We start from the raw sequence: 12,748 nt of genomic DNA, 5'->3' as shown, positions 1-12,748 counted from the left end.
TAAAGTATGACACGCAAAACTGACTTGGCGAGCAAAAAAAAAAAAAAAAAAAGGTCGCGTAAATTTCAAAAATCTGTAAATATAGACGAAAGTCTGTGAGAATTTAAAAAATCTGCAAAAGTCTGCGAGAATTTCAAAAGTCTGTAAAAGTCTGCACAACAAAAAATGTCTGCAGCACTATACCCCAAATCTGCAGATTTACAGACAAATCTGCAGACCTGGCATCTCTGAGTAAAATGTTCCTGCAAAGTGTTCATTTAAATTCATTAGGTACACACTAAAATATTCCTACCTGCTGGTAAGGGGTAAGGGGTCGTTTAATGGATTACCCGTATTAGGTTTTTTGACATTTTCACTGTTTGTAATTACGGTTTTGTTTGTTTATTTGTCTGTTAACAGACGAATGACACATATTGAGGACTATCTCGCCAAATAGAGTTTGAAAAAAATGTTGGCGATTCCACCAATACGAATAATACCGATAGGTCCCATACATTCGCAGCGTTAATGTTTGGTTCACAGAATGATCAATTTAGCCTAGCATGTTTTACTGTTCCGTCATGACAGCTTAGAAAAGTTGAAAAAGAAAATCTCTGACAACGTTATGACATCGAAACATGCTAGTAATTATCATGAAAACAATGCGTCGCTATCGCATAGCGGATGAAAATATTTCTGTATGAAATGATTTATATTTCAAAACTAAAACTTCCATGATTTGAGGTATTCTATTTATTCCGTTAATAAGGTTCATATTGTTTTTTTTTTTCATGGAAGAATGATGAATTTGTATTTGATTCCATTCAGTTTGTTTTAAAGTTTTATTAATTAATAGTGGCTTGTTGCGAAGTGTTAAGATGATTGTGTGAGATGTGTTCCTCGATTTTTTAAGCTTTAAACAGTATTGCTTAACTGTTAACCCATTTAGAAAAAAACGTTCAACGGTGGTCCTTCATTGGTCCAATACGTTTGATCATTGGTCCAATGAAAGTCCAATCAATCGTTCAACGGGAGGCCAACACGGGACCTTCGTTTGCCGATTTTGAAACAGACCGTTGAACCGAATGCCATTTTTTTCGTTCAACAAACCCGGCAGACAGAGGTTCATTGTTGAACCTTTTTTAACATGAGGAGTTGGAGCCCCGTTGGACTAGTTTTACTGCAGTTTTTCTGAAGTTTTTTCCACTTATTTGTTTAAACTAACAATACATACCTGCACAATACTTCTACTTCACGTAGAATAACAACAAATTTTCTTTCTATGTAAAGGTAACACTTAATTTTTACACTATTTTTTAAAGAGAAAAAACAACAACAAACCGTTCCAGCAAATTGAACGATTATTTCGTGCAATATGTCGTTCAACAAGCGCTCAAAAAACAACAAAATTGAACGGCCTGCTGAGAGGGAAGGATGGAAGCTAGTTCATTTGTGACGTCACGAAAAAAACAAATACCATAGACTAACTACACTAGATATCATGAAATATTCAAAAATATGGTTTGAATTATATATGGAATAGTTTATTATGCGGATCAAACTGCCTTTTTTAATGCATTTACATTTTTTACATATTTCCGACAACGTTGCCAGGTATACCGATTTCTCGGTATTTATACCGTTTTTTACCTCTGTACACTGCAATACAGATAGGTTCTCCTAAAATACCGATAATTCACAGTTCATACAGGCAAATACCTTTTTGGGCCCAGGAGCAACATTTGTTTCTGTGCCCTCAGTAAACTGATTCGCAGGCTAGCAGACATGACACTATGAGTAAATTGTTATATAAATAAATTTTCGTGATGCACTAGTTCTACCTAGAGTGCCTATAACCAGAGTGACGACTTCTCATCCGTAATGTTGGCAACAATTCAAAACATTCCATTAGCTTTACATTGAATTGGCAGGTCGTTTGCTCGATTGGAACTGGTAGCTGTCATTCCAAACGAACAGCTGTCGTCACTCTGATTATAGTCACTCTAGTTCTACCTGTATTGATCTGCGCGAACTATTTACTATCGGTACACCCATTGTGTTATATAATTTTTTTTACTAGTTAGTTCCCCTCGTTTGTCAACATCGATCAGCTGCTTGCAGGGATGCCTGATTTTATCATGTATAATATATCGTTGATAACTTTTATATATTCGACGAACTAATAATTATTAAACCGAAAGAGTAGCTTTTAAATAATTTAAAAATCTGAATTGGTCAGGACTATTCATATATTGAATATACAAATGAAGCATTGAGTATAATATTTACATATAACAATGTATACCTATGATAGGTAACCAGATATTACTGTTATATTTGGTATAAAAAAATTGATGTTATGTTCCATAGAAGATAGAGCTACTCTAAATGTGGTTTAGAATAATCCAGTTAGGCTGACGCGAAATAAAACTTTTGAATTCGCTCATTTATTAAGCAGGTGGTTGGAGCATTATTAAAAATGCTATATAAAACTATACTACAACGATAATAGCCATAGTGAATTCATGTCATATGGTTCACCAGAAGTTCTTTATCATTATTCCAATTACCAGCAATTTTTTGTTACTACAGCATATCATAAAATAACCATATACTATATTATAACAACAAACAACAAAATCCGTGTTTAGCGTTGAATATAACACATACCATAAAAAATGAGGTTACCACAGCACAGCAGATTTTTATATAATTTGAACTATACCAGTTGCTATTTTTTATTATGCGGGTTGCGCTTAAGTTCACCGCACATGACTCGACTTTTAAATTGTAAGTGTAATTCACTTCAAATCATATTAATATGTATTGATATTAAAATAGTAGAAATATTCAAAATGTACTACACTTAATACTCAACTGGCTTGACACTTGCAATTTGATTGTCAGTAAAATACGTTCAAACTGATGAAAATGCTTAGATTTCGAAAGATTTTAAGCGGCCCTTACACGCTCAATTTTTCAGACAGTTTCTAGTGAACTGAACACCCTCCTGTTATGGAAGCTGGTTCCTGAAACCGACGCATCATACAATCAAACCACACTGGTGTCAAAAGTTAATTTCTTCAAACCCAATACAAATATAACTCTAGTCTAGTACTCTCTATAAAACAAGTAATTTGACCTCTCTTTGAATAAGAAATAGAAATTGTGGTTTATTACAGTTTGATTATATTCCATCGAAATCGTTTCCTTATATTGATGCAACCGCATGAAGAAAAATGTGAACATGTGAACACTGCTTAAACACAGCATTTGACAGTGAACTAGAACCAAAGAGCCAACATTTTCGGCATCAAGCCAATTGTATGCAGATGACATTCGTGCAACCGGGGAGGAACTGAACGATTGACTGCAGTGACGGAAGAGTTCATCCGGCCAAACGTCCGTTTTTTCACTCAAGCTCTCGAGCTCAGTTTCATCCGGTTAATTGATCAGTTCTTCAGTTAATCGTTCAGTCCGTCAGTTTTCTTTTGTTCAGAATAATGTGCCTTCATGGAAGAAACTGATGAAACTAACATGAAGACAAAACCCAGAACTAAATAGCCACCACACACGTTCAGTTCAATTAACCGTTCAGTTTTTTATTCCGTCCAAGGTTCATTTGGGCTGTACATAAAACTGAAGGTGTATGGGCCGCTTTAGACTTAATTATCATGAAGAATACATTTTCATATTGAAGTATCATCAATTAGGTATTACGTTTCAAATAACATGATGAACATGATGTGTTCCATTATCAGAGAGTATAAAGATTATTAATAAAACATATAAACATCCATACGACGTCACTTCAAACTGTCATGTTATGACATTGATCTATGTCATGAAGTCTTATGTACCTAAGACAAGACCTGACAACTGGCTTCTTATTCTTCCTTCCGAATCATCCTTCTCGTTATTTTCGCCCTGTGGAATAAATATCAATGATTGGGCTACAGTGTATTTACAGATTTTTTAATAACTTTATGCTGAAAAAGAAATATTTATTAAATTTCAATTTTTAGACTCGGTTTTTGATTTGAAATTAACATGAAAAATGTTTTGGTGAATGCATTTTTTTATTATTCATTAATGCTTAAAACAATTAATTTAGCGTTGATGACAAAACACGAAATATCCCATGTTGAACGCGAAATCGAATCTATTGTTGATACTGATTTTAATTACAGAGTGCTGCCACTATAAACATTTATTACAAATAAAATTTAAAAAAAAATGAAACATTCTCTGAAAATATTTTTTGGTGAGTTAAAATTATACATTTTAATAAACTTGTTTTCTGATTTTCTTTATACTTGGCATCATTGCTCGCGTACCCTGCAAAAGTTTTATCTTTTCACAATGTGCAGGTAGCAACAATGTTGCAAATATTCTTCGTGTAACTAATTCATTCACGCATCCTCGCTGTGATTATACTGCCTTCGAATATGCCAGTCTCGAACAACGTTGAACTATTCACTGCACGAAAGAGAGAAGGGTGCAAAAGGAATAAGCAATAATCGTAGAGAGCCCGAATACACTAATACATTCTTCGCTGCTGGTATACATCGTGCATGTTCGTTTTATACATTCGTTCATTTATTTTATTCTTCGAGTTAGATCGAACAGCGTCACGGCGAAGATCGTTGGATTCCATTCTTCGCGAAGCATTCTTCATCTAATAAATTCATCATATCTTGTTGGGTAACAGCAATGGGAGAATGCTGGAATATGATTCATCACATGCACATAAGACTATGGTAATAGTGCGGGGGGAAACATCTTAATTTGCTTGTTTCAAAGACAGCACGAACGATCATCGCGAATTAGGTTTGGCGATGATCGCTGTATGAATATTCGTTCCATATTCGCGTTAAGTCATTCGGGGATATGTCCAATGCGAATAACAACTGCAAGGAATAGATATTCGTGCGAGTAACGAAGCAGCGTCGGCTTCGTTCGCGCCCGAATTTACGGACAAGTCCGAATACCAGAACGATTATCGAACAAAGGCGAAGGGAAGCGAGCGATGATCATTGACATTCGTTGTATTTTTGATATTCGAGCAACATTGGGTAGCAACATCAAAATCAGCCAATCAGAAACTGGTCCATTTTGGAACAAGAGCAGCCCCCCCCAGTTGTCAGGTTTTGTCTAAGTTATGTACGAAGCATTTGATATCAACATGTCCACACTTAAGATTCAAATGTTGATGGAACATTATGCTCTAAACTTTTGAAAAACAAATATAGCGTACTTGATTTCTGAGTGGACTTAGTGTATTCCATTTATCTGCGTGGTACTTTATTTCGCAGTGTATATAAAATAGAAAATGTATTTTGCTGCAAGGGCAGAATTCATTCGAAATGAAGTGTGTGTGAATTTGAAAACTCATTCATCTGTCAGTCATCCGAGTCAGAAAATTATGCGAATGTTTTCATTTCATTTCGCAATCTGCAGTATGATTTTGTAAAAAGCGATGGTTTTTGTGTATTTCTCGGCTTTTGCATCTATCCAGAAATTGTTTCTATCGAACTAAAGATAGTAGCCTTCACATTCCGTTGGAAAACATGACTACTTGGCGAGAATCAGATACGAAAAGTGATACAATTTTGAGTTGCTTTCCAAATAGACTTGGATTGCTTTTCATCAGCATCTATTGTATGACGTTGCTTCACCAAAAGTGCTGAGTATTTTTATTTTTCAATTTAAGATAAATAATTCAACTGCTGTTGGGATTGGTGTTGCACAGAAATGCCGTGTGAAAGTTGTCACGCTCAGTTTGGTTTAATAACGCGGAAGAAATCCTGCTACGAATGCCGTCGGTTGTTCTGCCGGAATTGCCTAGAGAAGCGCCAGGAGCGAATCTTGTGCCACAACTGTTTGATTTTCACTAAACGGCCACTTTCCAAGGTGGACCTCGGTCAGTTGAAGGTGAAAGATTTGATATTTTATCTTCAGTCCAAACACATTTCCACCGCTGGATGTGTTGAGAAGGACGATTTGATTAATCTGGTGATTGCTCATGTAAATTCCGGAACGAATAGTCCGCGAAGTCCATCGGGTAGTGCAGGTAGCGGAAACGGTCGAACGTTCAATGTAAGCTCAGCGTCTTCAACAGGTGGAAGCAGTGGTGGCGGAAGGGGAAGCAATTCCGGAGGTTCCTCGCGATACGGAAATTTTTACGCTGCCAGTGTGGAAAACTGTGCGAACACCTACGATCAGATTAGGAATACTTGCCAAAATTTGTTTACCTCCATTACCGATAAGCTCGGTACCGGTGAGTACGAGATTCGATTGCATCCAGGATTAAGTTGTATTTTTATGTTCTTTTTTTATGTTTAGACATTCCTAAAACAACTAATTTTGGTCCACGGTTTTCCCACTCTTCTACAGAGGAAAGTTTACGGCAACGAGAGGGAGGACAAGAAAATGTGTCTCAGCAACCCCGCTTCGGAAACAACGATGTGTACCGAGTCAATTTTCAGCAATCTAACAACGATAACAGGAATGTCCCGGCAGCGGAATCTGGGCAGGCTACTGACCCGTCGGACATTGTGTCGAATGAAAGGAACTTGGCTTCGAATCATGGTGATACTAGCGATGGTAGTGGCATCACTAGCGGAGCGGATTCAAGTGGCAACAGTTCGTCCGTTTCATCCCCAGTTGGTCAACAACAAGGATCAACGGCTGTTCGGATAGAAAATGTGAATCTGTCACTTAGTGTTAGAATTGACAATATTCTCGCATCGGAGGCAAATCAGAATGGCTGTGAGTGTTCGGATGAGGAAGGTGACCTTGAAGCAAAAGAAACCCCACGCAGAAAAGATTCGAAAAAGTCAGCCTCAGAGGACAATTTAATTGCCGAAGCTGGTCCAAGTCAAAGCACGGTAGGCCGTATGACGGTTCCTGAATCAAAAACAGACACATCCTCCTCCTCGTTTGACGAGCTCAATCCCGAATGTGTTTATACCTTACCGGGAGCACCGATCGATAATGCGTTCGATGTAGAACATTGGCAAATTATCAACAATCCGGATATTCTCGCAATGGCCGCCATCACAACGGCCACAATGACTGAAAGCACAGACAACCCTGATGTTCAAAAATCAACCGAAAAACTCCTGGAAACCCATTCCCGTGTTGTTCCTTGTTCCAGTCGGATTCCGCGGCGCAGATCCGATAGTTGTCTGTTGATTGAGATGAACAGGCAGACTACGGGCTCGCCACTGGAACCTGCACTCGGTACGGCCTCGTCGACAGGTCATTCTAGTCAAAATCAATCCACGGTTTATGCCACCAACAAGTGCTTTAAGTGCGGCAAACGACGCAGCGGCATTAAAAAGCAACTGAAAAAGTTTCGTAAACAGCTGGAATCGGGAACGGATGCTACGGAGGCGGCTCAGCGGCAGCAACTGGAAGCGTTCCTCAACTATCTGGAACGGCGAAGCAAAGGTTCATTTGAATTGACCGACAGCGATTCCATCACGGAGGAAGCCAGCTTGGCTGAGGTGGAACCAATCGAAGGCACCAGTTCGGGCAACGCGGCGACATCACATTCCAGCTATCCGCAGATGGATGGAGACGACCCAGAAAGCATCCACGTCTACTCGGCCGGCAATCAGGAGCTGGCCAGTAAGAGTCACATCAAGCTTGGCGATATCAAAGAAAGGTTTGTGTTGGTCTACTTCGGAAGCGAAGCGATTCATTTAAATGGCATGCCTTCTATTTCCCAAACGCAGTGCCGATCTGGACATTCTATCGGTGAAGCAGCTAAAGGAAATACTGATGCTCAACCGTGTCGATTTCAAGGGATGCTGTGAAAAGCCGGAACTTCGCGAACGTGTTCTACGACTGTGGCGAGATTACAAGTCCATTCCATGTAAGAATTTCATCTTTCCGTTGTTTGTCAACTCATTTCCGATTCTTTGTTTTTTTAAGCTATCGAAAAGCTACCGTCGGATGATTTGTGTAAGATTTGTATGGATGCACCCATCGAGTGTGTGATTCTGGAATGTGGACACATGACTACGTGTACGGCTTGCGGAAAGGTGCTCAGCGAGTGTCCCATTTGCCGACAGTACATCGTGCGAGTAGTTCGGTTCTTCCGAGCGTAACGACCTCCTACGCGATAAATGTAGTATCGCGTACTGCGACAGCGAATAAGTCAGAGATTCAATCTAGCGAAGGAACATGTGATTTGTAAGCGAAACCTGTTTGTTTTCAACGGTAGTACTAAAACAACAAAAACAAAAGACATCTAACGGTAGATGATGATTTGCCGCTGTCCGCAGCGTTGCAATCTTAGCAAAAAACAAAAGAAAAAACGATTTCGAGTTTAGAAAGCTGCATGTAATGTTTTGTAGATAGCAAGTGATGTGAACGACAATTTATTTTACCGCAGCTCTTACTTACTTATCTACTTACTGATAATAATCAAATCAAAACATGTCGAGTTCGTTCATTTTGGTTAACTGTTTTACCCCCCCTCCAAGAAAAAAAAGTTCACATTGTTGGGATTGTTTTTTATGTGCACAACCAAACTGACACGTAGCATCGGGAAATGGTTGTACTATTGTATGGATTAAAGTTTTGTCAGGAAACAAATGAATTCGTTTGTAATGTTATTTATGACCAGAGTTAATTTTAACCTACTGAAACCGTGCTACCTAACGGCGCTAACTGGCGCTGCAATAGCATAACTATTTACTACCCTCAAACATAAATAAATAAAACTGTAATGTTTTCAGATACTTCCAATATATTACAATTAGATTCGTGATTACAAGAGGATTGCTAATTACAAATATTTCCGAGTTTTCCTAGCTACAATTCAAAGTATGTAATGTTCAACAAATTGAATAAAATGTACAAACGCATATGAAGCAATTATTTTTCACTCAAAACATGTCCGACATTCTGATAATCTAATTGAGGTTTCTCACATGGGAGACATCAGTCAGTTTTCAGTTAAACTGTTAAATTGTGAACAATTGCGAGAATGATTTTAGTTTTTGGTGGAAATTTGGCAATTCAATAGTTAGTTGAATTTAACAAAAATTACAATCCGATTCAAATTTGGATTTATTTTGCACTGAAAATAAAATAATAACAAGCACCCCAGGAATATGAAAACTCTGATCAAAGCGAAAAATCGGGGCTACCGGCGTCGGTTCGTCAATGGCTATCTAGAGAAATATCAATGACCACTCTGTGGAACACAGCCCGTCGCATGCGAAATTGAACCATTAATAATAAGTCCGTAGATTATTCGAATCGCTGGATATTTGATTTCGCCAAGAAAGTTTGCCCGGATTTTGTTCGTGAACTAAACACCTATCGCGCCGCGCCCACCCGATGTACTGGTAACGATACCCCATTTTCGATGACGGAGTTCTCTCTTGCCCTCTTATCTTGCAATAACAATGCACCTGGGTGCGATAAAATCGAATTCATCATACTTAAAAATCTTCCCGATATCGCGAAAAAGCGTCTGTTGAACTTATTCAACAAGTTTGTCGAACAGAACTTTGTCCCCCAAGACTGAAGACAAGTGAAAGTTATTGCTATTCGTAAACCGGGCAAACCAGCCTCCGACCACAACTCGTATCGGCCGATTGCAATGCTTTCCTGTATTCGAAAAGTGTTGGAAAAAATGATTCTGTTTCATCTCGACAAATGGATGGAAACAAATGGCTTGCTTTCAGATACACAATTTGGCTTCCGTAAAGGCAAAGGAACGAACGATTGCCTTGCGCTGCTTTCCACAGAAATTCAAATGGCATTTGCTCATAAGAAGCAAATGGCATCAATATTCTTAGATATAAAGGGGTCTTTTGATTCAGTTTCCATAAAAATTCTTTCGGAGAAGCTGCGCAAGCCTGGTCTTTTCTCACATTTAAACAACTTTTTACACAACTTATTGTCTGAAAAGTGCAAATGTTTTTTTACACATGAAGACTTGACAACCTCGCGAATTAGCTACATGGGTCTTCCCCAGTGCTCATGCCTCAGCCCCCTTCTTTACAACTTTTATGTTAATGACATCGATGAATGTCTTGAAAACTCTTGCACGATAAGGCAACTTGCAGATGATGGCGTGGTATCTATTACAGGAGCCAAGTCTACAGATCTGCAAGGACCATTACAAACTATCTTGGACGCTCTGTCTACGTGGGCTCTACAGCTGGGTATTGAATTCTCAACGGAGAAAACTAAGCTGCTAGTATTTTCAAGGAAGCATGAACCTGCATAACTACAGCCGTCATCTAATGGGTGAAACCATAGCTCAGGTTTTCACATTCAGGTATCTCGGAGGTACCTGGGGATGTCACATTAGGTATCTGAAACGAAAATGCCAAAGAAGAATCAACTTTCTCCGTACAGTAACCGGAACTTGGTGGGGAGCTCACCCAACAGATCTAATAAGGCTTTACCAAACAACGATATTATCAGTGATGGAGTATGGATGTTTCTGCTTCCGTTCCGCCGCGAAAATACATTTCATCAAGATGGAGATATGCAATAGACTACTCATACGAGGAGTCTCGATATGCTGGCGGGAATTCTTCCGTTGAAAACCCTTTTTTGGGATCTCTCATATCGACAACTCATTCGATGTAGTGTCTAAAATCCGTTGGTTATCGATAACTTTGAACGGCTAGTCGAGCTTAATTCTCAGACCCGATTTATGACATTGTACTTTGATTTCATGTAACATAACAATAATTCTTCTACATACAATCCTCACAGTGTTCATTTTTTTATACTTCTAATTCTACCGTGTTTTTCGACACATCCATGAAAGAAGATATTTGTGGAATTTCGGATCCCGTACGCCCTCAAGTGATCCCAAATATTTTCAATGACAAATTTAGAAAAGTCGACTGTAACAAAATGTTTTACCCTGACGGATCACATTTCGACGGGTATACTGGCTTCGCTATATTTAATGAAAATTTCACCGCCTCCTAAAAACTCAGTGATCCAGCTTCAGTTTACGTCGCAGAACTAGCTACAATTCAGTATACCGTTGAGATCATTGAAACTTTGCCTGCAGACCATTACTTCATTGTATCGGACAGTCTTGGCTCTATCGAGGCTCTTCGCTCAGTGAAGCCTGGAAAGTACTCACCGTATTTCCTGGGGAAAATATGGGAACAACTGAGTGCTTTATCTGAAAAATCATACTGGATTACCTTGGTTTGGGTCCCATCACATTGTTCCGTAAGGGGCTATGAGATGGCGGACTCGCATGGCCAAGGTGGGTGCATTACATTGTGAAACCTATGAAAGATCAATCTGCTTCAATGAATTTTTCAGTCGTTCTCGCCAAGAGGCACTCGTCAGCTGCAAACCTCCCGGAATGATGGAAGTATAGGACGGTGGTTACATTCCATTATACCGCAGGTATCGACGAAAGCTTGGTTCCGAGGGTTGGATGTGAACCGAGACTTTATTCGGACAATATCAAGGCTTATGTTCAGTTCGCTTTCACAACTCATCCAAGTCAGTTGATAAAACAAAACCGCTTACGTTCGGGACGGAAGAAACCAAGTACAGTATTATGTAGTGAACAATAGAACGACCTCGAAAACGAGTAAACCGAACGAACAAAAGCTACCGCCGGTACGAAAGAATACAATTATTGTTGACTTCAGGCAGTGCAAAATTCGATCTTCGATACGAGAACTTGAGGGTTTGCTTAAAGAGCAAATGCATCTTGACATTAAACGTGTGCATTTACTTCAATGCAATAAGACAAATAATGTTGTTTTCATCCAGTTTTATAAAGAGGATGCAATTCAATTCGCAAAAGACAATAAAAATGTGCTCTATGTGGAGCATGAAAATATCAAGTACAACATCCCAGTATATATGGAAGATAGTGCTATAGAAGTGCGTGTGCATGATCTTCTCTCAAGCGTCATCGATCCTTATATTCGTAAAACTATGTCCCAATACGTAGAGATTCTCTCTATCGAAAAAGAAAAGTGGAAGAAATTTTTCCACTTTATTCTAAATGGCGTACGTTTGTCACGCATGCGCTTGAAGAGGCCTTATGTAACTTTCGGTCAGGATACAAGAATCCCGTGCAAATCACTTGTTACCTATGACAATCAGATGGCCACATGTCAATATTGCCAAAAAGATGTTCACTACGGTAAGCCATGTGATAAACTGGACAAGGAGCCAAGCACACCAAAGGACAATGGTGCTTCCTTCACACCAACCCCAAGCAACCCCAGTACACCTGTGACAGTCACCAACAACAGTGAAGTATCCCCTTCAATGAAACCATCCAACGTATCCCCTATAGAACAAAGTACACCAGCTGCAGTTAACAGCTTATCATCCAACCAACCAGCAACTGCAAACAATGTACAACAAGACGCATCTACATCAACTAGCAACAAAATCAACAACAATACCACGGCAATGGATGACGAGACGAACCACGAACAAACTGCCCCTCAATCCTCGCAGGAGGGAAATGGAAGCTCCTCTTCCTCTAGAAAAAGGGTGACAACGAGATCCAATACAAAAATTTTTTTAGCTAAAAACTCAGCTAAATCGGCCACGTAAAGCTTGTACGCAAATAGGCCTGAATAAAAAATATCTTTTATAAAAAAGCTTATGTTCAACCACTACTAGCTCAAAGTGCATCTTTATCGTGTGGGCTTTACTGAGAGTAATCACTGCGCTTGCGGTGACTGTTACGACGACATCGAACATATTGTTTGGATGTGCTTCGAGTATTGTGACGCCA

General features: G+C 39.1%; 1 protein-coding gene across 4 annotated transcripts; it reads left to right on the top strand.

Moving 5' to 3' along the window:
* The first annotated feature begins 5,383 nt into the window (after positions 1 to 5,383).
* Positions 5,384 to 8,858, top strand: LOC131437606 (uncharacterized). Of its 4 annotated transcripts, none has more exons than XM_058607064.1 (5): positions 5,384 to 5,580; positions 5,693 to 6,259; positions 6,325 to 7,651; positions 7,722 to 7,861; positions 7,921 to 8,858. In XM_058607064.1, the coding sequence occupies exons 2-5, from the start codon at positions 5,734 to 5,736 to the stop codon at positions 8,094 to 8,096; spliced, it is 2,169 nt and encodes a 722-aa protein (XP_058463047.1). In that variant the 5' UTR covers positions 5,384 to 5,580; positions 5,693 to 5,733; the 3' UTR covers positions 8,097 to 8,858. The 4 variants fall into 4 exon arrangements, with proteins under 4 accessions (XP_058463047.1, XP_058463049.1, XP_058463048.1 ...); XM_058607066.1 differs by having other exon boundaries at positions 5,384 to 6,043; positions 6,101 to 6,259; XM_058607065.1 differs by having other exon boundaries at positions 5,384 to 6,259; positions 6,376 to 7,651.
* The last annotated feature ends 3,890 nt before the right edge of the window (positions 8,859 to 12,748 follow it).

The sequence above is a fragment of the Malaya genurostris genome, chromosome 3 (genome assembly GCF_030247185.1).
Source record: "Malaya genurostris strain Urasoe2022 chromosome 3, Malgen_1.1, whole genome shotgun sequence".
Lineage (NCBI taxonomy): Eukaryota > Metazoa > Arthropoda > Insecta > Diptera > Culicidae > Malaya > Malaya genurostris.
The sequence above is the reverse complement of the archived record's forward strand: the minus strand, read 5'-3'. Positions and strand labels throughout refer to the sequence as shown.